Raw genomic sequence first — 27,990 nt, 5'->3', positions numbered from 1 at the left:
GTTATGTAATTTGGAAACGATAATGTGTTTTTCTACTGTTGCTCAGGGCTAAGCGATCCACAAGTGACAACAACATTCATGAAAATACATCAACAAACTTAATGGTGCTGTAAATACAAATTTAATTTCAGGGTATTGAGGGAGTGTTTATCATATTTATGTTTTCTGTAGAAATATTGGCCTCTTTTCCTTGGAAAATAGTTTTTTTCCTATTTCTCAGTGGGTGCTGGGATCTGGTGGCTTGTCCACTGTCCAACACACACCATCTTTGCATTTCCACTCCAGTGGAGATGTGTTTCTTTTCCAGTGTTCCAGCAGGCTCATTACCAGACTCACCGACTCCCTCGGCCACCCAAAAGCCCCGTCTCTGCTTTCCTCATCTCATGTAAAATGCTAATTTACAGGCTGTTCTGCCCTCCCCACCCTCTGCAGCTTTATTTTTCTAACTGGTATGTAAGACACATGTACCACAAAGTCCCCCACCCCAAGTGTTTGCAGGTTGAGCCGACACATTCCTCATCTGGCTGCGCGGTTCTTGGAATTGCAAAACGGAGGTCAGAACATACCAAAGAAGAAGCAATGGTGTTATAATAGTGTTAATAAGCATGTAATCACAAATAATTCCATCATAGTCCTACATTTTTATGGCTCTGAAGCTAAAGCCTGAGAGTAAATCTCACTAAATACCTGGCATGACATGGTGAAACAACGGTTCACCTTGCCTGCAGGACACGGGCCAGTCCATTACCGCAGGTGTTGTTTATGTGCCTGGTCAGAGTCCAGTTTAAGAGACTGGCTGTCTGTAAAGTCAACTTCTCCAGATGTACTTGGAGTTTGTCTGTAAAGACCCCTTCACCTCTTTCATGGGCTGTGCAGGCCCCATAGGTGGGGTGCGGGGACGTAGCCCGTTCCCAGAGCTGGACGTGCATTGTGCATCCGCTTGGTGAGAAATGAAACATTTCTCATGCAAAGCAAACTGTCAGGTTCACATCTGTGAAAACATGCAGACTTTGACAAAAGCTCTAAATCTCAATGCAGAAAGTGTTCACTGTGGCTTTTAACATGAGGGTTTCATATTTTGAGTCACTATTACTAGCTATTTCAAACCCGCGTTAAAAGTCTCTGTCCTGATTGGTACACACAGAGTAGGCCACTAATGGTTTCTCAAAACTGGAACACACATCTACATTGACGAGGCGATCTTATGGCCTGACTACATCCGATAGATGTGACAGATATTGGATTTAAAAATACTATCTTTGGTTTTAGAATGGGACATAAGAGCAAGAATACCTGCCGTGTTGTTGTATGTCCACCTACATCGGCATTAACTCTTAGATCTCTTTGGTTGTCCACCAACATTGACCTCAACCTTCAGTGACCTGCAGGTCATTCTGCTCAGGGGGGCGTGTGTCAAACAGTGGAACAAAGCTCTGATTAATGGCCTGAATTCCCCACAGTCAGACTATGTCTCTCCCACCCTCTGGCCTAACGTCAGTCACTAAACATGAGACGCTAATGTTACACTGCCGGAGCTCTCTCATTTGACTGTTTAACGTCTCAAGTTCAGGACCTGCCAGGAAATTAAGGAAAGGAAAAAATAATCTAATTGTTCATGGAATTTGGTTTGAATATATACTTACTGACATTCCTGTCAGTGTTTCTTGAGATCAGCAGGAGTCAGGTGTTTGTTTTCCAGTCTTGTGGTGTAAATTGAGAAGAATATTTGTCATTCTTCACATCCACTGCACTATTTTGATGTACACAAATACCTTCAAACTCTGCAGGACTGGAACCATATCATTGGTGCCATTCAATCCAGCAGGGATTTTGACCCAGGGGGTGGTTCATCACTCCATCCACATCCTTCGGTGTCTGCTCACACGAGTCTAGAATCAGTCTGGGGCGAGTGTGGACTTTGCCTGGTATTACCAGACCCAAATTGACTGCATGAATATATGGGTCTGGCACACTCCAATAAGGATTGATGTCTGTTGTAAATGTTTCTATTTACAAAACAAAATAATTTGGGATTACCTACACCGCTATTTATTCCAGGAGGGGAAAGCAAAAAAGCTCAATGGGGCAAAAGCCTGTGAAGATTTTATTAGTCTCATCCAATTTAGCCACACTGGTTTGTGATGGATTTAATATTTTATTTGTTTATAATTTCATCTGTAAATTTTAAAGATTTCTCACCTTGTTGGTTTTTGGTTGTTTTATACAAATGACTTATAATACTAATCATTATATGAGTAGTAAACTTCTATTCAGTGAGTTCATCCAGAGCACAAAAAAACCTATTCCTATCGTAATGTCTAGTCATGCTGAGGTTCTGGGATAACTCTCAGACAATGTAGGTCAATGAAATTTAATTTCTGTTGCTCTAAACCACTCATGAAAAAAAAAGCACCTCTTTGTGACTGTGCAGTAGAGGATACACTGGAACCTGCAGATGTGATGCTACTGGGAGCAGTCAGACTCTCCAAAGGACTCTTCCTGTCATCTAACTGATGCCATCATAATGTTTAATTTAGTTTGCTGATGACTGGATCCGGTGTTCTTAAGGCCCTCTTGAAGGGATTACAACGGCAGTTAAGCGAGAGAGATAAACGGCACAGGAAGTATTTACTTGTGTCTCAGCCCTCCAGGACTGAGTGAGTAGCTGCTCTGGATAACCGCTCCGAACACAGAGACAGAAAGAACTGGTCCTGCGGCTTACATGTACATCTGACGAGGTACAACGGTGCTTTACAATTTATTTGGCCTTGAAAACAAACAAAAATAGAATACTGAAGGAATATAATCCTAGCCTATGATTCATTTGGAGTAGACGAGTAAAACCAGACCTGATCAGAATGGACTGTTTCAGGTTATAAAGAATGAATTATAATGTGCATGCTGAATGTCTTTTACTTCATTCTGTGTCCAGATCCCTCTGGTTCCACTAGCTGTACCTTTTTAACATCATTGCTCTTAAACACAAGCCTGGAGACACCGTAAACCCCCACCCATTCCTCCAGAGTGCACACATGTCTGACTTTTTCCACATGAGGAAATATTGTAGGTCTTTTAAGACAAGAGCCCATACCTACTGTGTTTTAAACCCGTTTCTGGGCCTCGTTACGTCCAGGCTAAAAGCACGGCTGTTATAGCCATTCAGTCCACTTAACTCCCTCTGTGTCCTCTTTTGGGCTGTAAGCCCCTTAACAAGGCTGTCTTCACACAAACACAGAATATGTAGGCTCACTATATCTGTAAAAGACGAGTCTTGTAATAAGATCCCAACATCAGACCTCTTTCTCTCTGATAGCCAGTCCTCATGAAGTCAGCAGTCTCTGGCTCTACTAACAGAAGGTGTTTCCATTATGGGTGCTGCATCTGTGAGCATTTCACAATCCGCAGCTCAGTAAAAGCTTTGCGTGGCAGTAGGTGTGCTCATCACTCAAAGCTCTGCTGATGACTGACTGATTGAGATGTTTAGGAACACCAGAGTTTCTTATGTTTCCTGTATTCGCTCCAACTTTCCATCTCCCATTTCCTACTTATCTGGCCCGGTGATTCCCCCCTTTGTTTTTCCACCAGCGCAGGTGGAAGTCTTTAATCTTCTGCCTATTTGGGCTGACCCCTCCACCACAACAGAGGCCAGTAATTGTACAAGCAGAGTAATAGAGCTATCTGTTGGTCCGTCCCAGGCTATTAGAGTAATGTGATCCCACCGCAGGACAATGTGGCAGCCGGCTCTACTTCCCCTGATTACGGCTGCTGGAAGTCATCCAGACTGGGAGGGTTTGATTTAGATTGAAGGGGGGGTGTCTTATCATGTCCCTCTAGTTATCGCCATGGCTACCGGTAACCATTAACCAATGGTTGTTCAGGGACAAAAGAATACTACTTTGAAATGACTCGCAGAAATGATCAATCCTCACATTGAAGAACAATATGTGACTAAAGCTGCATCTGAAATGACTTTTGTGATCACACGGGTGGGAAATACAACAAGCTGACAGACACAAGCCGGACATATTGTCTCCTTATGAAGTTGTAATGCCTTCTGATTGCAAACGTGCCCTTGTACACAGCCAGGAGAAATTCCTTGATGCTCCTGAGGATTTTCTGGATCTGATCTCCATCAACATCTGAGAAAAAAGATCTGACTCTTTATCTGCTCAATGCTCAACTTCTTGACTAGCTTGTTGCTAACGTTGTCTGTTGTGTAATGCTTGGCAGGTGACAGACAGCAGGTGAGCTACATAGTTTACATATCTCTGTTCATTCCGTGTGTCTGGGCGTTTGCCACAGTGCACGATGTGTAAAATGGTAGTATATAATATATATATATATAATAATAGAAACGTGCTTGTTTGGGTACAAGAAAGAAATGGGCCCAAACTGATCCGCTCACAAAGTCAATGTGCTGTAGAGAAAGTTTCAACCTTCAGCCAGGGAACGTTCTATGTTTGTGTCCCATTTCAGTGACCCTCAGCACCCCCACATGTACAGCTGTTTTACCTCCATAACTATAGTGCTACTGACTGAGGCTTTGGCACTCAGGTTTGTGAATTAAAAAAGTGGATATCAAACAAAGGCCTTTCTGTCAAAATGTGAGTTTGCATTATTTTTAGATAGCTGCTTAGCATGTAGATGTTGCAGCCTTGTAGTTGTTTAGCAATCGGAGTGCCGCTTCAGCTGTTACAAAGCTAAGGCTAATCTCACTAAGATGACCAAGACATAATAAAGAGTAGGCCTGTTTATATAACCATTGCATGCCAGAGAAAATAGAGTAGGCTGGATATGTCACTGCAGCCTACATGGTTTTGCAAACTTTACAAAAACATCCCCTCTGTCTTTGTATGTTAATCTTGATAATGCACATGGATTGCTGCACATTACTACTCACTTATAGCATTGTTTTATTTTAACAACTTGTTGTGACACTGCTGTATCTTTCAAATGTTTTAAACTCATACAAATCTCCTCTATGGCTGCCATGTTTCATGTTGATTTTACAAACCGTGGGTATGATAATGAAACATGATATAATACACGTACATTCGTTTTACGTCTTAATAGTCTCTATTTCGTTCTCTTTGGTGGCACCTGTGGTGATAAACAGCAATTGCAGTGTTTTTGGACTTTACTTGCCAGATATCCAAACACTGTCACCTGTGCAACATCAGTCAATGGGAAGTTGATTACAATTATAAGACAAAGCCTGTTGCGTTAGCTCCGCCCACCCTCTCTGTTGAAACCACACACTGTATGTAAAAAATGAACGCAGCCTCTGTGACTTCACCCACGGGTTTCATGAAAATGGTTTTGATGCTCAGTTCCAGGTCATGGCCATCTTAGCAGTGCCTGACTCAGCCTTACTCCAGGCTAATCCAAAAATTACCAAAGAGGTGGTGCATGGGTGGAGAGGAGGCTAGCCAAATGAAGCCCGACTGGTGAAACCTGTTCACCAGGTGCGACAGTCTCCACCTGTCACTCAAAGCAGCTCTGTCGTTAATTGTGGACAACTGCCTTAATGTATTTTAAGCAGGTCAGTTGTATAAAAATTCACCCCCCCTAAAATTCCCTGTGCACGTGGAAATGACTGTATCTATTGAGACCAAATGTGTTTGTTTTTTTCAAGGCATTAAACGTGTGTTTCCTCTGTAAAATATGGCATTTTTAACATTGGGGTGTATGGGGACTGAGTCATTATTGGAGACAGCCTCAAGTGGCCATTCAGCCATAGATTGTGACTCAATAGATATCTATTTAAATGAAAATCTTTAAGATTATTACTTTAAATAATGATGAATAATGAACAGGAATATTAATCACTTGCTTGTCTGTTAATTATAAATTCAGAAAGAGCAAGCCATCTAAATAAACAGATCTGTATTTTTACTGTAAAATATTGTGCAATACAAAGCACCTAACACCTAAACATAACACATGAATTGATATAAAGCCCAGAAGTTATTTGTCAGTTGTGACCCGTGTAAAATGGTGAGTGAGCCAGTTTTCTCTGCTTTCACACCGATCATGTACACGACTGGGCGTCAGCCAAGCCTGTTAATTGCTGCAATTGTCTAGAGTTACAAAAACAGAGTAGGCATACAGTAGACCGGCTTTATTCTGGCCTCATGTCGCTCTCTGTTGTTGGCTCACAGTGGACGAGAGCTTTGGTACCAACAGTAACAGCCTGTCATAAAGTTCATAAGCTCCTTGTATGCTCCACTGATGTCTGAGCCAAAAAATTAGTACAATCAAGAGACGTGTGTCCACACTTCGGGATTACGACTTTGGACTGTGGCAAAGTGTACGCCTTCCCTTTTTGGCCTCTATTTACTCCACAATTCAAAAGTCACATCCAAAGAAAAATCTGTTCTTGTTCTCTTCATGTTCACGCTGTAGCATCATCCCTCTGGAATGAGAATATTTGAATGTTTGAGGTTTTTCACTCTGGAAAACAAGGAACAAATACATATGCAGCAACACAGCCAGATTACACGCTGATTGTTGATTTTCTCCTTTTTTGGGAGTAGCAGACATAAATAATATACATCCACATTAATACACCATAACTATGTGTGTGTAATAACTCCACTAATCATTTCATTATACCCCAAATCTGTTCAAGTAGAAAAATAACAAAAATGTCTTACTTGTAGAGAGAGAAGCATGTTCAGGCACGTCGCTATATTGAGGCCCCTTACAGCACAAGTATGAAATAACCTTTAATAATTGTGCAGCTGAAGAAGAACAAAAGTAGATGGGTCTTGTTCTTTACTATTTTGCTGTTTTCATGTGAAACACAAATACAAACTTGTCAATTCTTTCCAAACACATTGGAGCCTGTAAGATATCATGTAAGATAGCAACCATTTAGTAGTCAGTCTCAGATTTATCAACACTTGGTCACAGTTGCTGACATGTGGAGAAATCGATGCATGGCTCAACTTATGCAGCTTCATAAAAAGATGCAGAATGCATGAGAACCATGTGTGGCTCACAAATCATTTCCAGAGTGATGATTTAGATATGATCATCCTGCCAGGTTTTTTTTTTCTTCGTTTTCTCAGATTATAAACTCTGCATTGTGTTTAAAGTACAAGTATGTACGTTTCTGTACAGCCATCAATGAGGGAAAAGTTGTGAACATAGTGTTATCCAAAACTGGCTTTTATTCATTGTTACACATCCATTGTCAGCACTGAACTATCACAGTGTTTTCAAGTAAATCAAAGTGTGTCTGACAAATAACTGTTGTAGTGGCTATTGAAGTAGAGTAAATAAAGAATTAATGTGATGTTTTTACTATCGGTCTGGATGTCTCTCCTGAAGCTGTTGTATTGTTTTGCATGACAATGGTGGATTATCTTGAAGGTTTTCTTTTATTACACAGATTTTTACGTCCACTCATCAGAAGGCGAATGAGGAGATTCATAGAGATGATCACAACATGGCATGCTAACAAAAAATACTTTACTGTGACTGGGGGCGTTTAAAGAAGATCATACACAGCTGTTGTCTGCGTTTCTAATCTTCAGAACTTTTTTTTTCCTGCTTCACCGTATAGTGTTTGTGCTGACGTTTTGGTGGGTTTGTCTTTGGCTCACTCATGCAACATGTGGGGATATTATTATTATTATTGTTATTATTATTACAGGCTTTACAATCTGATTTAAGTGATGGCTTGGACTGCGGAACATACGTGTTTATTCTCTAACAAATATGAGGTGCAGTCAAAACGTTGAGAGACTGTTCATGTTGGCCATGAACAGAGCAGAGTGCAGGACAGTGATGCACATGGAGCATTGTGAGTCAGTATTACAAGTTACTTTGCTTCATAAATATTTGCACCTGTGTTATACTTATTTTTTTCTGACTTCTGGTATGTGCACATTGTTGCAAATTAACCATGATCCTGAAACTTGAAATTCTCCAGAAAGCCTACAGCAAACTAGCGATGAGCCAGGCGAAGTGTTTTCAGTGTTCCAAGAGGTGCAGTTCATCGCTGTCCAAGACAGAAGAAGTAGCATCAGGTCACGGTGCAACTAAGCCAATGGTTTTCTTTGACATTTGCAGGGTTGTGCCCCGTAAATTTGTTCCTGAGGGTCAGACTGTCAACACTGAGGTCACCTGTAACCTGAAGCGTCTGATGCAAAACATTCAACTCAAATGATCTAAATGTTGTGCAATGGCACTTGGGGTTCTCGCCGGCAACAATACAATTGGCTCTCCCCACCGCTCTTACCTATCGAATATGGATCACTCTTTTTGTTTCCCAAAACATTTACACAAAATTTAAGCTCTCTGTTCAAGTTTCAGGTCAATGGTGAAATCACAAATGCGCACCACCCTGTGTTCACAGAAATGTGGGAAGTACAATCACTGGTGTTGATCAAACGACAAAACTTTTAATACTTACCCACACAGGTTATAGCTTCCCCCTGCTCCATGAACACACCTCACAGATACATTAGGTCTCTACATGAAGGTTGAAGGTATGTATTTCATGAAATAGTATTCTTAACTATAAGTTCAGTGGTTCCTCCCATTGTCCCATAACAACATTGTCCTGGCCTGGAATGTCCACTTGCCCCTGCCTTGCTGTTGTTACAACTGCAGCTACAGGTGAGGCCTGGGGCCAGGCTCATAGTGAGCTCCTTTGGATAATTGACCAGTCAACTACTTTATGGAAGTCAAGCGTGTTCATAGCGGCTCTGAATGGCCACACTTCATAGAGGTGGTGTTTTTTTTAACCATCCGACCAACTATAGTTGTTCTTTAAGGCTCCATGACACATACTGTAACCAACTGCTTCTTCTAACCTGCCAGCCCTTCATGGGAAAATCCAATCCTGTGACTTTAATGGACTTTCGAAAGTTTTCATTATCTGTGTATCATCTGCTGCATGACAGACTAGCAAAATTCTTTCCTGCCGCATTCAGGGCGCTGAAACCGCAACTTTTAAAAGGATACAAGTGATAGTTTTTGGCAAACAAGTCCAAAGTAGTTGGAACAGGTTTGAAAAGACAGTCACACCACTTGGTTTGGACATTATGTCAACTTTAAACGATGGCTTGTTCAACAAGTAAACATATTACCACATGTACCAACGGCCTCATAAACAGTATAAAAAAACACATGCCTGACAAATCATATACCAATAACATTGGTACGGTCTGGTATAGTTTAGCGCCACCCAACATTATGTTAAGCAGAGGCCTAATCAACCAAATTAACTTAAAACCCCCTGTAGGGATGTACCTTCAGTTTTATCACATTTTTGTAACAAATTCAGTTCATTTTAATTCAAAACAAATGCTGAGCAGCTGGCACAAACTATTTAGTACTCGTTTACTTAACCTACAATTTCAAAGCAGTTTGGTCACTTATACTTTTAAGTTGAAAACGTTTGTTATTTCAATACACCACACAGACACAGACACTAAACTAAACTAAAACTAAAACTAAAATGTGAGTTAACCCTAAAAGTCCTTTACTTACTGTTCACACATTTGCAGGACTCAGACATCTGCTTTACTTTTACAGGAAACAGAACAGGCGTGACTGTCAGCCCCCCTCCTCACCCCTTCCCCACCGTAATGGCTTGATCCTTTGATTACAGTGTTTGGGGGAAAAAAGGCACATGAGTATGTTCCTGGACTTTCCTTGAGGGCACAATGTTGGCACATGAATTGTTCTTTCATGAACACTCCCACACAAGTGGAGCTGAATAAAGACCATCAGAGTATTAGATCAGGAAGTGTGTGAGAACACTTTTCAGTCCCTTTAGGCTATAAATTACTGCTCATTTAGATACAGTTGTGTGAAAAAGTGTTTGCCCCTTCCTGATTTCCAATTTTCCTTCCTCAAAAGCTAGACATCATGCCAAGATCCAAAGAAATTCAGGAACAAATGAGAAATAAAGTAATTGAGATCTATCAGTCTGGAAAATGTTCTAAAGCCATTTCTAAAGCTTTGGGACTCCAGCGAACCACAGTGAGAGCCATTATCCACAAATGGAGAAAACATGGAACAGTGGTGAACCTTTCCAGGAGTGGCCAGCCTACCAACATTACTCCAAGAGGGCAGCGACAACTCATCCGAGACGTCACAAAAGACCCCACAACAACATCCAAAGAACCGCAGGCCTCACTTGCCTCAGTTAAGGTCAGTGTTCATGACTCCACCAGAAGAAAGAGACTTGGCAAAAATGGCTGCATGGCAGAGTTCCAAGACCAAAACCACCGCTGAGCAAAAAGAACATTAAGGCTCATCTCATTTTTGCCAGAAAACATCTTGATGATCCCCGAGACTTTTGGGAAAATACTCTGTGGACTGACGAGACAAAAGTTGAACTTTTTTGGAAGGTGTGTGTCCCATTACATCTGGCGTAAAAGTAACACCGCATTTCAGAACAAAAACATCATACCAACAGTAAAATATGGTGGTGGTAGTGTGATGGTCTGGGGCTGTTTTGCTGCTTCAAGACCTGGAAGACTTGCTGTGATAAATGGAACCATGAATTCTACTGTTTACCAAAAATCCTGAAGGAGAACGTTCGGCCGTCTGTTCGTGACCTCAAGCTGAAGCCAACTTGAGTTCTGCAGCAGGACAATGATCCAAAACACACCAGCAAGTCCACCTGTGAATGGCTGAAGAAAACCAAAATGAAGACTTTGGAGTGGCCTAGTCAAAGTCCCGACTTGAATCCTATTGAGATGCTGTGGCATGACTTTAAAAAGGCGGTCGGTGCTGGAAAACCCTCCAATGTGGCTGAATTACAACAACTCTGTAAAGATGAGTCGGCCAACATTCCTCCACAGCTGGAAAAGACTCATTGCAAGTTATCACAAACGCTTGATTGCAGTTGTTGCTGCTAACGGTGGCCCAACCAGTTATTAGGTTTAGGGGGCAAACACTTTTTCACACAGGGCCATGTGGGTTTGGATTTTTTTTTTCTCCCTTAATAATAAAAACCTTCATTTAAAAACTGCATTTTGTGTTTACTTGTGTTATCTTTGACGATGTGAAACATTTAAGTGTGACAAACATGCAAAAAAATAAGAAATCAGGAAGGGGGCAAAAACTTTTTCACACCACTGTATTTTAGCATCAGCAGTGCCCCACTAAGTGATAGGCGATTTGCGGATTGTTGATGTTAATGTTGTTATTATGGTTCATTACGATTTGTAAATTGTTTAAAGCTTATATCATTGTGGGTCAAAATAAAACAGGATATGTTCTTATTAATGACACAGAATGTATATTCGTTGCATAACTAAACATACATTTCTGAAAAGGGACAATTTTATTCTGGTTATATTACAGACATTTATAAAACAATCTGAATCTATTTCAATGGATATTTCAGCCTGGAGGTCATTGTTTTCACACAACATACAGTTGTATAATGTGTAATTGCACTCTTTACTGCATTAATTGAAGAATTCATGTGGTATTTTGGTACTTTATTTTGCTTTAGATCTTTGACTTCTGGCCTGTTGGTCAGACTGAATAAGCAATTTGAAGACCAAACATTAAGCCCTGGGAACTTGTGTTTACCATGTTTCACTTTAATTTTATAGATTGATTGTTAATCAGTCCAAAAATAATTAAACATTTATGAAAAAGAAAAAAAAAAAAAAAAAAATCACCATTTGCAGCTCTGCATTTCATTATAGGGCCAATACCTTTAATTTTTTTTTTTATTGCTGTCTTTATATTCATAATAAGATATTTTTGTGGTTTTAAATCCCAAGAAACATCTCAATGTTGTTTCACATCTCCTCTCTTAAGCTTCTCTCTGGAGCTCTACCAGGAGCACGCTGTCTTGTATCTGTGTCTTTATGGTGCGTTGATATCAATGTCCCTCTCTTCTGATTGGCTGACTCTTTTCTGAGTGATGCATACCCAGGCCAACCGCAGGGTTTCTTTGGTCTTGTAGTCATATGACAAAATCAATGCTCAGTGTTTTCTTCCACATAAAAGGTTGGACAGTGGGCTGTATTCAGGGTGGACATATGACTTGAGCATCACAAACAAAAGGGAGTGAAAAAGGGCTTGTGCATTTCTCATTGGACTGAGTGGTTTGCTACTTTAACAGGCTCCATCTAGGACCTAGACTTGCTTCTTAATCAATAAAATATCCTTTTAGACAGTGTAACATTTTGTACTTCAGGGTCAAATATTGTTATATAAAATCTGTGACAAGAATCATGTCAGTTTAGGCAGACTACTGAAGTCACACTGGCTGCGTGTCAGCAGCGGTGCTGCAGCTGCAGGTCCTACCATTGAATCAATGAGTTTCTCTTTGATAATGGCCATTAATATAGAAGTTTTGAGGTCCGACAAGGGATGAGTTGTAACCAAAAAGCAGGCAGGTGTTTTCTATTTACCCTCGCTCCGAAGTGAGACACAGACACACACAAGTACTCACACCGACACAGAGGAGAGACACAGAGAGAGAGTGCAGCAAAGAAATCCCCACCCCTCACCTGGTCGAGTACCGTCATGATATAATTGGAGTCTACACTGTGTTTCTGCTATGATTACACAGTACAAATGTGATCACAGATCGCTCCCTTGTATATTTTAGCTGGGAACCGTCCAGCAAGTACACACTGGCGTGCACCGGTGTGGTTACACACACGCAAGAAGCTGCAGCTGAGAAGTGCGTCTTGAGGTAAACGCACACGCGTGCAGCCGGTGTGTTCCCAGCCTCGCAGTCAGTCACTCTCTCAGCAGTTAACCAGTAACATCCAGGTGTCCCAAACAGGTATTATAATCTGACGCCTCTCACTTTCACTCTGCTGATACCTTCACGCTGGAGCTTTAAACTGCTGCATCTTCTTACTCTCAAACTCCAGCAACTTTCAGTACATCCTGCTTGACTTGATGACATCATCAGTCTTATTTTTCAAACTTGGGAGCCACAGAAAACATTTACAGTTTGAGTGGCACTCCTTATGATGAGGCTTTATGTGTAAAATTGGCCCCTTTAACACGAGCACCTGCAGCCATGATCGGCATATTTAGCCCCTAAAATCATATTACCCCATTGTTAAGTAGAATTCATCACCCTCATGCTGTAGAAATATACTTTACATCCCTCATGACTGTTAATTAAAGCACATACCTAGCCATTATTCAGATAATTTCTTTCCTTTAATTTCTTGCTCATATATCTTTGAGTATTTAGGAGGGTTGGTATGTTGGAATGTTTTGTGCGACACCAGATACGTTCCCCTTGTGCAATTCCTCAGGGCAGCAGAGTGTGACTACACAGCACTTCATAGACCAGTGGTTTGTCTGGCTCTGCTGTCAGGACGAATGTAAAAACGAGTGCCGATGGGTCTCTAAAGAGGCTGACAGACATGGATTCATTCATAAAATGCTTGAGAGGAGTGGGGTTTAACCTGCTTCAGCAACCTTATATATTTGGAAAAAGTCCCGCGGCAGTCTGAAACATGTTCATACTGTAGTGGTTAAACCCCAGAAGTTTTTTATAGAAGTGCTGACATTGTAATCGTTAGGCACCCTGCTGCTCATGTAGATCACACGGACAATTTTTTTTCTTGCAACTTTCTTAAATGCACCTTTGATCCGCCTTTGATCTCAGCGAGAGTGTGATTAGCATGCAACAATACCAGTCTTTTATTTTTATTGTTTTTGGGGAACAGTGACTCACTTTCTCCAAAGATGATGAAGAGCTGTGTTCATAATCCTCAGGAAGGAGTTGTTCAGGCGCAGGGTAATCATCAAACCCACCTGTGGGCAAGACATGACGAATGGCACTGTACCTGCTCGCATGGGGTAGAAACAAAAGACTCTCCTATAACGTACGTGTAATGACAGGAAATACAGTAAGCCAGTGGGTGAGGGGTGAAACAACGTCTGGAACTGTGGGTCACAAAGAAGAAAAAAAATCACACACAAAAACAGGATGGAATTTTTAGCGGCCCTTTGCAGCTCTGAAAGGCAACTAACGGCACCGTAAGTGGTTTTCCGCTTTTTAGTGCGTGGTGTATTCACAGCATTTTCAGGTATTTCCTTAGTGCCAGCAGACTGAATGATTTGGTTTGGTTCCTGCAGATGGGTCCCCCAATTATGAAACATTGTTAAATACATTTAATACAGGGCCCAACATTTCGGGACACTTGAATATGAAACAGCCTTCAATTGCATTTCATCCTAAAGATGTTGGATGTGGTTGAGGTCGGAGTTCTGTGCAGGACATATTCTTCATTTTGTTACGGGTGTGGTTTTGTATGGGGGACATTCTTACTTTGCAAGTAAACGTACAATTTAAGTTTAAATGTTTAGTGTGTAGGATTTAAAGGCATCAATTGAGAGAAGTGGAATATCATATTCATAATTATGTTTTCATTACTATGTATAACTAAGTGTTTTCATTAACTTCAACCCTTTTATATTTAGGGAGCAGGTCCTTTTCCACAGTGTGCCATGCTGCATTGCCACAGTAGCCCAAAAGGCACACACCAAACACTAGCTCTAGAGAGGGCTCTTTGAACAGCTGGCTGCAACCTCACTGCTTGATGCCACTGAGTTCTACACACTGCTTCTTTAAAGAGACACGTGCATTCCACTGAACTAAAAACAATGAGAAATTGTCTACTGCCTGTTGATTTGGCCTGCAGATCAACATGGTGACCAGTCAGAGCTGTAACGTTGGCTGTGACACATGGGAAGAGTTAAGACTCTTTGACCTTTACTTAATGCACCCATCGGCACAATTTGCAACAACATTTGTACTCCTCCAAGTCATATCGGTCAAATATTTAAAAGCATGCAAACATGCAACATGTAAGTCTAGTTTCTAGACACTTTCCGGTGTCCATTGAAAATCCAATGTCCATTGAAATCAGAAAAAAACCACTCTTAATTACTCTAGAAGTTGTGTGAAAATTAACACTGGTTTGAGTTTTGTTCAGTATGAAACTACTCCATGACAGTTGTATTAATAGTCACTGAACTGCAGAAAGAAACTGTTAATAGCTAATTCGCCAACATGTAAAAATAAATAGGCACTTAAAAATGGAGTTTAAGTTGCAGCTCACAGGTAACAAACAGTTTGTGGCACCATGGAGTAGACGTGTGTGTGTGTGTGTGGGGGGGGGGGGGGGGGGGTGGAGTGGGTTGTGTGGCTCAGATGATTTGTGTGTGGTGATGTCAATTTTTCTTTACCTCTCTCTTTATAGATGAGGTGAACATTCTGCAGGAGCTTTCTCTTCAGCTGTCCAACAGCAGTAACGCCTCCATGACTGTGGGGGACAGCAGGTGTCCCATCCTCCAGGTTGGACAGTACTCCACCTTGGCTCTGCCTCTGAGACAGCTCTTTACTGATGGGTATGCTGTCTTATACACCTCTTGTTTTACTACCATCTTACTACAGCATGTAAAAGTAAATAGACCGAGTAATACCTTTATGTTTAGCAATATACTGTATGGCTGAATGGTTTGTGTATGTGTGTGTTTGTGTTTAGGTTTGAAGACGAGTTCAGTTTACTGGTGCAGCTGCGGAGTCCTCAGAGAGACGAGCGCAGCGTCTTCACCATGCTCAGCCCTGACAGCCACATTATGCTGCAGCTGCGGATTAGCGCTTTCGGCATCATCTTCATAGGAACGCAGCAGCGACACTACGAGTGAGCCCACCTCTTGATTTTTTGTTTCCCTTTTTCCTTTCAAGCCCCAAATTAACATAAATTGATCGCAACTTATAGATGTACTAAGTGAAGTGACACCTCGTGGCAGATGAAAGAAGCTTTATCTGTGATTAACTGGATGAAATTGCTCAATATCGACAAGTGAGACAGCTCCAAACAAGTGCATGCATTTGACCTTCATGCTTTATCAATTATATAAAAAAAAAGAGATGTCAAGATGACTACAACATCCATCTCGGGTAATAGAGAGCTGCTCATGCCCATTCCTGCTCCTTGTCTCTAGTTTATGCAAATGTGTCTGGAAGAGGGAGTTCTGTTGAAGTCTGTTTGTTCGCAGCATGTGTTTTTTGGCGTTTGGCTGTCTCTTTGGTGAAATTATTTATTAGGCTTCTTGGCAGGTTTCTCCTCTTCAGGAACCACAAAGTTGGAAGCAATACATCACTGCAAAACAGCAGACAGAAATAGGCCAAAAGATAGACACACACAGATACTGTACTTATCTTGTACTGTTAGTGTATGAATACTTTTAGTTCAACTTTGCTGCATGTCCATCAAACATCGATGGTTTCCACCTATTCATTTCGGTTAAATCTAGAGCCCAGCTTGACCTCTAGAGGATGCAAATGGGTCTTTAAGACCACACTTTCAGGCCACACTGATTTGATAATTTATATGTTAAACAAGAACCTGTACTTGCAAAGGCACACATCAAAGTTTCTAGAAAGTTGTGGGGAACAGCTCTGCATATATGTAAAAAAACAAAAAAAACAACAACCTTGTGATAAATAAGTCTGCATATAAAAGCAATTTTGATCACACAAGCTCAAATAAACAGGCTGTGCTGTCAGTCCACCAAATAATAAACAATAAATTCCTCATTGGAACTTTGATGTAAAAGAGTTCCTGCTTCTTTTGTTGAAAATATTTTATTTCATTTTTTATGCATGAGTAGTGTTTGTATTCATTTCTGCCATCCCCACACGATATCAATTGAATGTAGTTCAGGGACATTAATTCTGGCCAAATTGTTTCCACTTTAGTTTAAACCACAGACTGTATATAAAATGGACGTAATCTCCAGACCTGAAGGGTGAAGCCAATACGGAAGTGACTTAAAGTACAATACTCCTGAAGGCCGTTCGGGGCTGGCTTCAAGTCACAAGTTAAGCCCTGATTATACTGCAGGAGGGATGTGGCCAAGAACTGCAGATGGAGGACGTTCCTACCAGCAAACATGATATAAACCTCCAAACAGCAAGGAGAAGAGCTGCTTTGTTTGTTTGTGTGGCTGAACTGCATGAAAGACAGCAGAGAGCTTACATGGTCTTCATGCGGACGTCCACACAGAGTTATCACAGGACATAAGCATAATTCAAGCTCAACTTCTTGTTTTATTGTTTCATTCCGACATGAATTTTGAAGACCCACCAAACCAAAGACATGTGATGACACGTGTCTCTCTGTCAGGTTCCCAGTCGCCGATCTGTCCGATGGAAAGTGGCACCACGTGGCTGTGAGTGTGTCTGCGAAGCGGCTGGCGCTGTACGTGGACTGCTCTCTGCTGGAGAATGTGGACTGGGTGTACCACGGCATGGGGATCAGCACCGACGGGCTGCTCATGGTTGGAGGCATCATTGATGGCTTTGAGACCCCATTTGAAGTAAGCAGCTCTGCAGCTTTCTTTTTTCTTTTTGCCTCTTGATTTTCCAACTGATCATTAAAAGAAACACGCACAAGCATTTTCCATCCCGGACACCATCCTCTGTAATCAGCAAACACACCCAGTCACTCTGCCCATCCTTTTCTAAACATTACAATATGCTCAAAAGCAGAATTTATTAGGTTTATTCTGTTCAAACTCTAAGATGACATAATAATGGACTGTCTGATTTCTCTACTCGGATTTCAAAGTCTTTTTGCTCTTAGAAATGGTCGTTTTATTTTGCATTTGTGTTTGATAATGCACATTTTATGAGCAGCTGGTTACGTAACAGCCAGATGATATTGAAATCAACTTTTGCTAATAAGCCGTGTGTTTCCAAGTCATTTTAAATTAGAGAAGTCATGCATTGGAAGCATGCATAGGAGGCAGGAGCTTTGTTAGTTTGTGAGTTTGTGTGCGTTTGACATTTGTGGAAAGGCATTGGATAGATACACACACGCATACACGCACGCATGCACGCACGCACGCACGCACGCACGCACGCACACACACACACACACACACACACACACACACACACACACACACACACACACACACACACACACGCAAGGAAAGAACACACAAGAAGTTATTCCAGCCCTGTGGCTCTGTCCCAGCCGGCTCTTCTTTCACCACAGACACAAAGATGTGTTGGCCTTAATGCTTAGAAACCAAGTGTTTGTTTTCAGAAAGTATTCATAGAAATCTGTGCAACTTGCTCCAACCACAATTTCAATTATTTCCACCAGTGCAGCGGTTACAATTACAGAGGAAACACTTCTGAGTGTTTGGACAGAAAAGGATGCAATATGCTTTCCATTTTTGTTGACAATTTTTTAATTGTCTACAGTGTTCAGTTTTAGATATTTGCAATACATCTTTCGTTACAGGCGTCTAAAAGATGCAGGAAAGACGAAGGCAGAGGTGTAGAGTTACATATCAGCCACTTTAAGGCATTGGGAACTTGTTTTTCTTGTAAAATTTTAAAAAAAACTGTAATTTTGATGAACAAAGATGAGGTTTGTGGTGTAACTTTGTATGGTCCTTAAAGGTCCCATACTTCACACTTTCCTGTTGTGTTTTTTTTGTAGGCTTGATATCCATAATAAGATAGGTAGTTTCAGATCAACAAGATATTATTGCTGAATAATAGCTGTATGCATATCTATAGACTGAGTGATTTGACACTTTTATGGCACCCAAACCTGGTTCAGATTTTTAAAAAGAAATGGAAAACTAAATGAATATATCATGGGACCTTTAAGTTTTCATCTAAAGGGCACAACTGAAACTTCTCCATTAAAGGTGGATTTTGATGGCTCATAGTGGACCCACTGTGAATATAATGACCTAGTTACAACAAGCGCTAATGTAGCCTGAGGATCAGAGCGTGCAGAGTGACTGTGTCACAATGGGGGTGAGGAGAAGCGTTATAGAAGCAGCATCTGGATTTGTTCTTTGCATCAAATAAAATGGATTCTCCATTTCCTAATATCCCGTGGTGACAGGTTTTTACTGAGCTCCAAGGACAGAGCACTTTCACACTCAGAGGTGGTGACAGTCTTGTCTCTGGACAAACTTTTTTAAAAGACACAGTTAAACTATATTTAACTCCACTCTGCTCTAATCTGTTATTCTTAACTGTCATCTACTGCAGCACAGATGAAAGGAACACGTCCTAAAAGATGTAAAGAATAAAAAAATGATGAAGCACTAATCTTCAAACGTGGCTTCAATAATTCAAGCAACATGCTGTTATCACGCTAAAAAAAACCTCTGTTTATGCTCATCCAGCTACTTTGGAGTGATTTGTTTGACGTTATCTTTTGTAACAGTATTTTTTTTTTTAAGAAGGCTCTGCAGTAAACAAACACATGTTCTAATTGGTTAAATGATGAATTGTGTTCAGTGAAAGTGATTAGATCTACGTGTTTGCCAGTTATGAACGTGCTGCATCTTGTAGCCCCACATTGTAAGGATGCATCAGTTGAATATTTCTGTTTTTGGTTTGAAGTCTGTTACATATTTCAATGACCAGTTAAATTATTAGAAATCATTTTCCTACGTGAAAATCTGCAGCAGATGTACAGTATGGTTAGTGGACATCATGTGCTGTTGGATCTGTGATATGTTTCTATGTAGTTTAGGTTTGGGTTTGTTCCAGAGCACATGAAACATCTCAGAAACAGCTTTCTATACACAACACCGCAGCTCTGCATGGAATTAAAAAAAGCAATAACTCTTCTCAGATGGAGCTTTCTTTAAGTTGTTATGTATAGTATGTATACCACTTTCCACTTGTATGGGAATCTGATTTCAAACAACTGAGATCAAAAAGCTTGTTCGAATTGGTTTTAAATATTTTTGTAGAGGGCCTGCATGCTTGGATCTCTCTCAACAATGAGACATTTGTATTTTGTTATTACATGTGGCCTATAGTTCATTTAATTTAAATCTTTGGTATGTTTCAAAGACATGCTTATCTGTCTTTGAACAAAGGAATTCATGTCAGACCACCATTACACTGGTTACTGGTAGAGTAACTGAGGAACTGATTCAGTTTTCTTATATTTGATCCTTTAAAAAGTGCCTTTTATCAAATTGTTTGTGACCGGAATACCATTAATATGTCTGGATTAAGATGTCTTTTGACATCAAACTAACCATAACCAATGAGTATTGGGTTAGTGCTGAGATTTTTGTACAATATGGTAAAGAATATCAAAAATTGCAGCTTAGTTTCCCAAAACTGGATTACAGTATAAGTAAATTAAGGGTGTTTCATACCTGGAAGTCCGAACAAAAGTAAATGTTTTTTTTATCACATTGTATACATTTGATGAGGTTAGATTTGGTTTAATAATGAAAGTTCAATACAGCACTTAGCATGAAATACCTTCATTGGTGTTTACATCACCTATGTGCAGTCCATCTCCTGATATATATAGTTGGGTGTGTGTCTGATATCAGTGTGTGGTTGAGTCAATTGTAACATTTTTTATTTTCATTTCATTTAGCTGATGCTTTTATCCAAAGCGACTTACAACACACTGATGGCACCATCGGGAGCAATTTTAGGGTTCAGTGTCTTGCTCAAGGACACCTTCCGATTAGTGTGCAACCCACTCTACCGACTGAGCCACAGCCTCCCTTTTCTGTTTGCTATTATACTATTATTACTATTATTACTACGTCCGCACTCATTTTCTACCAGTACTCATTTTCCTCAGAAAATTTGATACATTTTGACATTTTCATGGATTTTTTTTCAGGTTGGCTTTTGATTTCTTCCATTCAGCAAGTTACACCCCATGTGCTGCTGGAGCTCATTTTCACAATTGTTCCAGTTCTTCTTGTGTTGTTTAATTGGTGATGATAGCCTGCTTCAACCTGTAAATGGTCTTAAAGTATGAATCATCCAAAAAGTGTTTTCACACTGCAAACAAACCAAACCATGGCTTACTTTGATCCGGACTAAGGAAACCTCTTTTGGTTGGGACCACAGTCCAAGGCACCTTTCCCACCTGCTAATTTGGTTCAAACCAAACTTTAAAGTATGCAGGTCTGGAACAAATAAAGTGGGAGTAAAAGCACCCTCATTTATTTAATGTAAAGTAAAGTGAAATGCTCAGGGTGCATAAATTCCAGTTTGTCAGACTGTCCAGAATCAAATCTCACAGGTGTAGTTACAGTATGTGAAGAGATGCATTTTCTACATGAAGGCGATGCTGTGTCTTCACATTGTGTGTTTAACCGCTCACATTGTATTTAATTTCTCTATCTCTGCAGGGTCATCTCCGACAGCTGGCCTTCCTGATGGGTGACCCAGATGCGGCCAAGCAGCACTGCAGCCACCACCCACCTCGCTGTCGTGTGAGAGCGCCCAAACCTCCTCGCTCCCCACGCACCAGCAACGCCCCGCAGGTGAGGAAAGATGAGGGATCAGGAAAACTTGCATGATGAGCTCTTCATACGGTTCTTTAGACTTGCATACACAGTGAGGCTCTGACATGTCACTGATGTGTTGAAGGTGAGCTTACATGTCTTTGAAGCCCACGCAGCAGACACTCAGACTCCTGCTGTGAATAAATTGACTGCACAACCTGTTATATACTGTAATCTAAGCATTATACAAGACTATCGGAGGATTTAGAATAAAAAAAAAACCTGTACTGACTCCTGTGGTTTTAATACAGTCTGGTGAATTTAACAACTCCGAGTGTTTGGTTGTTCTACAGTTTCGCCTTGAACTGCCTTTTGCTTGTGGTTTTAAAATTTAGATGTTGCCCTCTGTTTCCATTCAGAATATATTGCTGTCCTCGAATGACCTGGAGGACCTGCTGGGGAATCCCAAAGACGAGTCCTTTATGAGCTTTGGCCCATCTGTAAGTGGTTTGTTGTCTTAAGTGTTGATAACCAGAACGATCTGATGCTTTTTAAAGCTGTGCTATTAAATCCTTGTTCATTTAGTGTTCAAAACAAACATAAGAAAACATGCAGTTGGCTGGTTTCACAGCTGCGTCCTAAACCTCTGGTTGGAGAGCGTGGGCAGCTGACCAGTCGTCATGGTAATCACATCCAGCTGTGGGCAGGCTGGCAGCCACAGTTGTATAGACCAACCACTGGTCTGGTTTCACTGGGATCATTTTTTTTGTCATCAGTTTGTGTGTGTGTGAAATCACCAGTCCAGTGTCTGTTATTAATTAGCGCTGCGGTGCAGAGCCTCGGGCTTCAGAGGCCCCATCCACCAGTCCTTCCGCCTGTGTACCGCTGACTGTGTGTGGTGTGTGTATATGTGTGTACGTGTCCTGTGAGGCGCCCATGTGCCCGACCTGTCTGCCTTTTGACACATCAGTCCGTGTCTGCTCACTGTTCTTTACTGTAGACTGCGAAGACTCTGATTTGATAAATTATGAGAAGAGCTCAGTTATTTGATCTTCACCAAAAGCACCCTGGAAGTTAATTCATGTTTTTTGTTTAATGAATATTTAAAAAATATGGAAAGATCTGAAAAGAAAAAACACAACAATAACCAGCACAAAACAACTTCTGCAGCACAGCCACTCTAATTGGATTTTTTTGGATCATTTATTTATACAGTCTGTTCAGCTCATCTGGATCATTTCAAAGAAGTTTATTTTCAAAAATCTGCATATTATTTAGTGATAATCAGTCTTCACCTAGCTTTAGGTTTTAGGACAAAAACAAACTACAAGTGCTGGATAAAGATAAAGTCACTAACCCTCATTTGTCCTCTATTAAGAGGTGAATCCTTTGCGAGAAGCACAATAGCCACTGGTTGGAGGATCGCACTTCACAATTATCCCAAATTGACCAACTGAACTAGTTCTAGGTGTTAAGACAGATTGACTGTCGTTTGACTTTTAGTTTGATAGGGGATGTATTTTGAGTATTTTCCTGACCCATCAATAATTAGTTGTTGGATGATCAAATGTTTTTGTTTTTTTTGGTCAGTCAGATAATGTCTTGCTGTCAAAAGACCATATTGACCACATTCATCAGTTTTTTTTTGTTTTCTATTCACGCGAGAATTACACAGCTGTAACGTTACTTTTTTCATCTTTGTGAACATTTCTGGGGATGCAGCCATCTTGCTCGCACATTTGTTTTCACTTAAGATCCCTCAGTGTTTAATATCATGTTGACAAGGACGGATATTTTAATCTGATCAATACATCCACAATGAGCCTCATTATGCCAAGTTATACATATGGATTTGTTATGACTACACACACAGCAGTTTAATCATGAAGACCAAACAATATATAGTTCTTGAAATTGTAGGATCAGCACATATTTGAAATGGTAACAAAGATGTCTGCTTAGAAGCAAAGGAGAAGCAAAGCTGGTTTAAATTAAAATTTTTGTGTCTATAGAAACATTTCTGAAATAATCAGCGAGGATCTGTTTCTCTTTACAGTATGCAGTAGTGTAGCCTACAGCCTGAGGAGCTACTGCAATCCTGAGTGTAAGATAAAAACCAGCAGACCGTGCCGTGCCGTACTGTGCCAGCCAGGCACAGAGTTCCTCCATCCGGATGGCATCAGGATTGTTTAGTGATGATGTAGATCTCACAGATCTCTCCTGCTGTTTTGTGTTGTGTAGACTGTTTGCAGAAACAAGCTGCACCAGATCAGTTTTAAGAGTGAAACCTCCTTCAGCAGGCTTTCTCCATTCACGTGTTTCTGTTTTACATGTTTTATGGTGTCTGAATCTGTCTCCTCTGGCTGCATCTGTTTCTGTGTTGGTCTCCTTGTGTTTCCATGTGTTTGTGTCCCTTTATCTCATCGTTTTACTCTCTGTATCTCTCTGCTTCTCGGTAGTGTCCAAAAATCCTCCAATGAGTCAGCCTGCAGTCAGGTCCATAAGTATTTGGACAGTGACACAATTTTTGTAATTTTGCCTCTGTACTCTACCACAGTAGATTGGAAATGAGACAATCAAGTTGTGATTGAGATGCAGACTCTCAGCTGTAATTCAATGAGTTTAACAAAAATATTGCATTAACTGTTTAAGAATTACAGCCATTTTTGAACACAGTCCCTCCACTTCCTTGCTTGACAAATTAATAATGTTACAGGGCAGCAGGGTGGTGCAGTGGTTGCACTGTTGCCTCACAACAAGAATGTCGGGGTTTGAACCTCAGCTGGAACTTGGTCCCAACATTCGCTGGGGTTAGGACCCTATCTAGGGCTCTATCTACTTCAGAATTGATCCCTCTTTTTCTAACAATAAACACCACTGACCCAGTTCCATTGGCAGTTAAGCATGACCACACTGAAAAATTGCCTTCACCAAGGTTGACAGATGATCTGGTAAATTTTGCGTCATGAGTCCTTCCTCTCCAAACTCATTCCCAGGGCGTCAAACAATACAGTTTTGACAAAGCAAAGTCTTATCAGCACTTTCTGTTCTTCAGTGTTACCAGTTTGCATCTTGAAGAAAACACATATTCAGGTATTTACATTCACGCTGGAATGTCTTGATTGTAGACTTCGAAAAGGAAACACCTACCTCCTCCAGAGCGAACTTGACTTTTCCTCGACCTTGTTTGGTCTGCTGGTCAAACAAAACAAGATGTTGTCCTGGTCGTGAAATTTGTGATGTGCATTTTAAATATCTCCAATAATTTATTAAAAGAAGGAATACTAAACAGAATAATGGTTAGTCAAAACAACTGATCACAGCTTTTCATGTTGGATGTCGTAAATTAGTGAGTAGGGGAATTATTTTGGACATAGTCCTTTTTTCCCTGCAGGCTGTTTCTCATTACAACCATACAAACCAGACCTGTGGAGGTACCACTGTCCAGTCTCTCTGGCTCTCGTCAGACTCTGCACATCTAAAAAAAGACAAATACAACACCACCACTACATTAACAAGTCCTATTTCTTTTTTTCTAAGGTCGGCTGCTGTTGTCTTTGAAGCGTAACATTTCTGACTGCAGGGCCTCGTTGGGGCTTCCTGACTTTGATGCATGTCCTGTCTGGGGCCTCCATTGACAGGTGCTCTCTTTAGAGACATGGTACTCAACCAGTTAATCTACAGCTCCCTAAATGTGCACTAAGATGTTAAACACAATCGTGGAGGTCAGGGACCTTAGCCAAACATATGATTACGAAGGCAGAACTATGAACTTCAGAGTATGTTGATGGCATCGAACTCTGAAATTGTAGCTGAACTCTCGTTGTTATTTACAGCTCATCGAATGTGAGGATATGCTGCTTTATATATTATTGTGACCTGGATCACATATGTCTTAGACTTTTGGTCAAACAAGACACGTAATATACAGCCAGCGATATGTGACTAATGTGGTTAAACAACTAATTCATTTGGAAATATTATATATAAGACAGTCAAAAGTTTGACTGAAGAAAGTTTTGAGTCTCATAAATGCTGTATGTATAACTTTTCTCACGTGTACAGCAGGAATGTTTGTCAGAAACAGAGAGAAAGAACATGACGGAGCCTGTGTTTGATTGTTTTTTCTGCACCGAACGTCACCAGGCGACTGAATCCAGTTTGTCAGACGGCTCTCCGCTTTATAAATAGTTATAGCGCTGCTTACAATTGATCCCTACAGCTACATCTGTCAGTGAGAGGGAGGCAGACAAACACACACACGCCTGTGGTCATAATGTTCCCTGTTCCATATGCTATCACAACTAAATGTTTCCACTGGGGTCTCTGGAGAGGACCCCCTGTCATAAAACATGTTGAACAATAGCTTTTAACTGGCAAACTGGGACAAAAACAAAGAGGGGGAAAGAAAATGATTCATTATTTTGACACGTTTCCATGACTCTGTCAGTCCACCAAGGTTCATATAGGATTTTATCCAAAGTCTGGCAGGAGTTGCTTATGAAATGATTTTACCCAAGGTGAAAGTTAATGTCATTGTATAGTGTAAGTGTTGGTAAAGGCTTGTCTCAAGTTTTTTTTTCAAAGCAGCTAATTAATGAATTACCCATTAGATCAACCCCATAGTCCTGATGTTAACTTATATAACTGTTGGCTTACTTACACGTGGGGCAAACAGAAAGCAGCTTAACCTACTTTTTGTTGTTTTCTGGCCCTGCTGCTCACTTGGCCAGAGGGTACAGCTGGCAAAAGCCGAGGTCAGAGGTCAAAACCAGGTCATCCAGTTGGGCCGTAGACAGAGTGAGATGAACAGGTTCGCCAGCGTTCAACCCCTGACCAAAGACATGAGGACACGAGCTGCTCCTTCCAGGCTATCATTACAGATGTCCTAGCTGAACTCTGCATATTGTTTCATGTGTTTGTCAGGAGAACTCAACCAGTATAAATTGTGCAATGGCGTGTGGATAGAAAGCTCAGAACTGATCCTTAACTATCTTAAAATCAGAGTCTGTGATACATTCCTGTCATGTTCGCATCATCAGCCAGAATCAACATGTTCTCATGCCAGCAAGCGTCACATTTCTTTATCCTTGATCTCAATGCTCCTTACCCACACTTAATTCTGCTCTTGCTCTCTTATAAATATGGCTCTGTTGAAGGATGACGTTGCTCAACACAGACAGATTTGCTAGGTTTCCTAGCAACAAAGAGAGACAGAAGCAGGTGGATGTGATGATCTAACTCCTCAAGTTATAGACTCAAATATTAAGAAACAGCACCAGTCCATGGCAGTAGATGATATACCCTTGTCAGGTATTTTATTTGTTAAATATGTGTCTCTGACATAATGAGAGAAGTGAATCATTTTAATTTCAATCCCTGTACTTCTCTTGGTTTACATTTTACTAAATTTGCTCCATTAAAGACCCCTCCATTGAAAATCTAGTTTTACCTTGTTAACATGTCCATGAGGTGTTTTTTTTATATGGAGACATCAGTGAAATAAGCAGTACCTGCATGGCTGAGTGTTTACACCTTAGAACCACAGTGGCAGTCTGACAGTCTCAAAAACACAGATTCAGACAGCCGGGGTTTTATATGTGACATACCTAAGAAACCAATCCTGTCACCTGTGTTACATATCATTGAGCTGCAGGTGAAGTTGGACGGAGATAGAGTTGGGGGCTATTTGAATATTTATTGGTCTGCAGGTGCAAAATGAAGGCAAAGGTGAAGCGTTACATTTGAGCCACTTAAATACACTAAGACCTTTTTTTTTTCTTGAAAAAAAGCTCTGAATACGTTATTTTGATGAACAGAGATTCATTTTCAGATGTTTAATCAATGCCAGGAGAGAAACTTTAAAACTATGAAACAAAAGGTTATTACCATGTGGTAGCCCTCATAATATTTTTACAGTCTTTGTGTTACAGTCACAGCTCCATAAGGATTTAATCAGCCCTTTGTTGGAGCTATTTTTAACAGGTCAATACAATCAATTAACTGCCATGGAACACTTTAAGGTCTTTTCACAGTGGGAGCTCAACAACCAAACTGTTGCATTGCAGGAAGATGACAGTGCAAAACAACAGAGGGGAGACATTATATAATACATAATACATAATAAAGTGTATAAAAAAAAAAAATTAGGATATAGAACTTTGTATTTTCCCCATGACAGTTTAATGAAGAAAAGACTTAAATTAAAATTAAAATTTAAAGATTAAAACAATCCCCTGCAATCCATCTGGTGGGATTCTGGAGTTAAAGCATGTTTTTGTGAGTTTTATGATGCATCAAAGACTCAGCAAAGGTCACGCAACACTTAAAGCAAACTATTTGCTAAATTAGAACACAAAGGCGATGAAATATGCTTCGTGTTTTGCTGTAAAAACTAAAAAAGGGCATCCGATTGCTTTGCCTTTGTTTTTAAATCAGTTCTGCATACTGTCAAGCTTTTCGTGCATGCACATTACCATTACATTCAGCAGTCATTTTTCTTTTGCTTGGCGAGGTTTATAAATGTTTCCAGTATAAAATAAAGAAATTACAGACAAGCTGGGAGGCTCTCAAATCACTGAGTACCAGAGGAAGTGGGTTGTTAAAAGCAGAGATGCTCGAATAAAAGAGGAGGAGAAGATTAGGGATTAAGAGAGGAAGATGGAAACAGAAAGAAAAGAAGAAATCTGGACCTAGTTGTTTCTTTTTTTGTCA

At 40.5% G+C, this 27,990-nt stretch overlaps 1 protein-coding gene across 1 annotated transcript in view; it reads left to right on the top strand.

The window, feature by feature from the left end:
* The window catches only part of LOC138625008 (collagen alpha-1(II) chain), a 107,935-nt gene that overhangs the window by 17,536 nt on the left and 62,409 nt on the right, over positions 1–27,990 (top strand). The window contains exons 2-5 of the mRNA XM_069705643.1: positions 15,222–15,369; positions 15,507–15,665; positions 17,154–17,346; positions 21,181–21,301. Coding sequence (XP_069561744.1) covers positions 15,222–15,369; positions 15,507–15,665; positions 17,154–17,346; positions 21,181–21,301 — 621 coding nt within the window. The remainder of the gene's footprint in view (positions 1–15,221; positions 15,370–15,506; positions 15,666–17,153; positions 17,347–21,180; positions 21,302–27,990) is intronic.

Source organism: Brachyistius frenatus, unplaced genomic scaffold (assembly GCF_029030835.1).
Source record: "Brachyistius frenatus isolate BFR_SWC_R1_liver_20210118 unplaced genomic scaffold, ASM2903083v1 Contig_3, whole genome shotgun sequence".
In the NCBI taxonomy this organism is placed as follows: domain Eukaryota; kingdom Metazoa; phylum Chordata; class Actinopteri; family Embiotocidae; genus Brachyistius; species Brachyistius frenatus.
The sequence above is the reverse complement of the archived record's forward strand: the minus strand, read 5'-3'. Positions and strand labels throughout refer to the sequence as shown.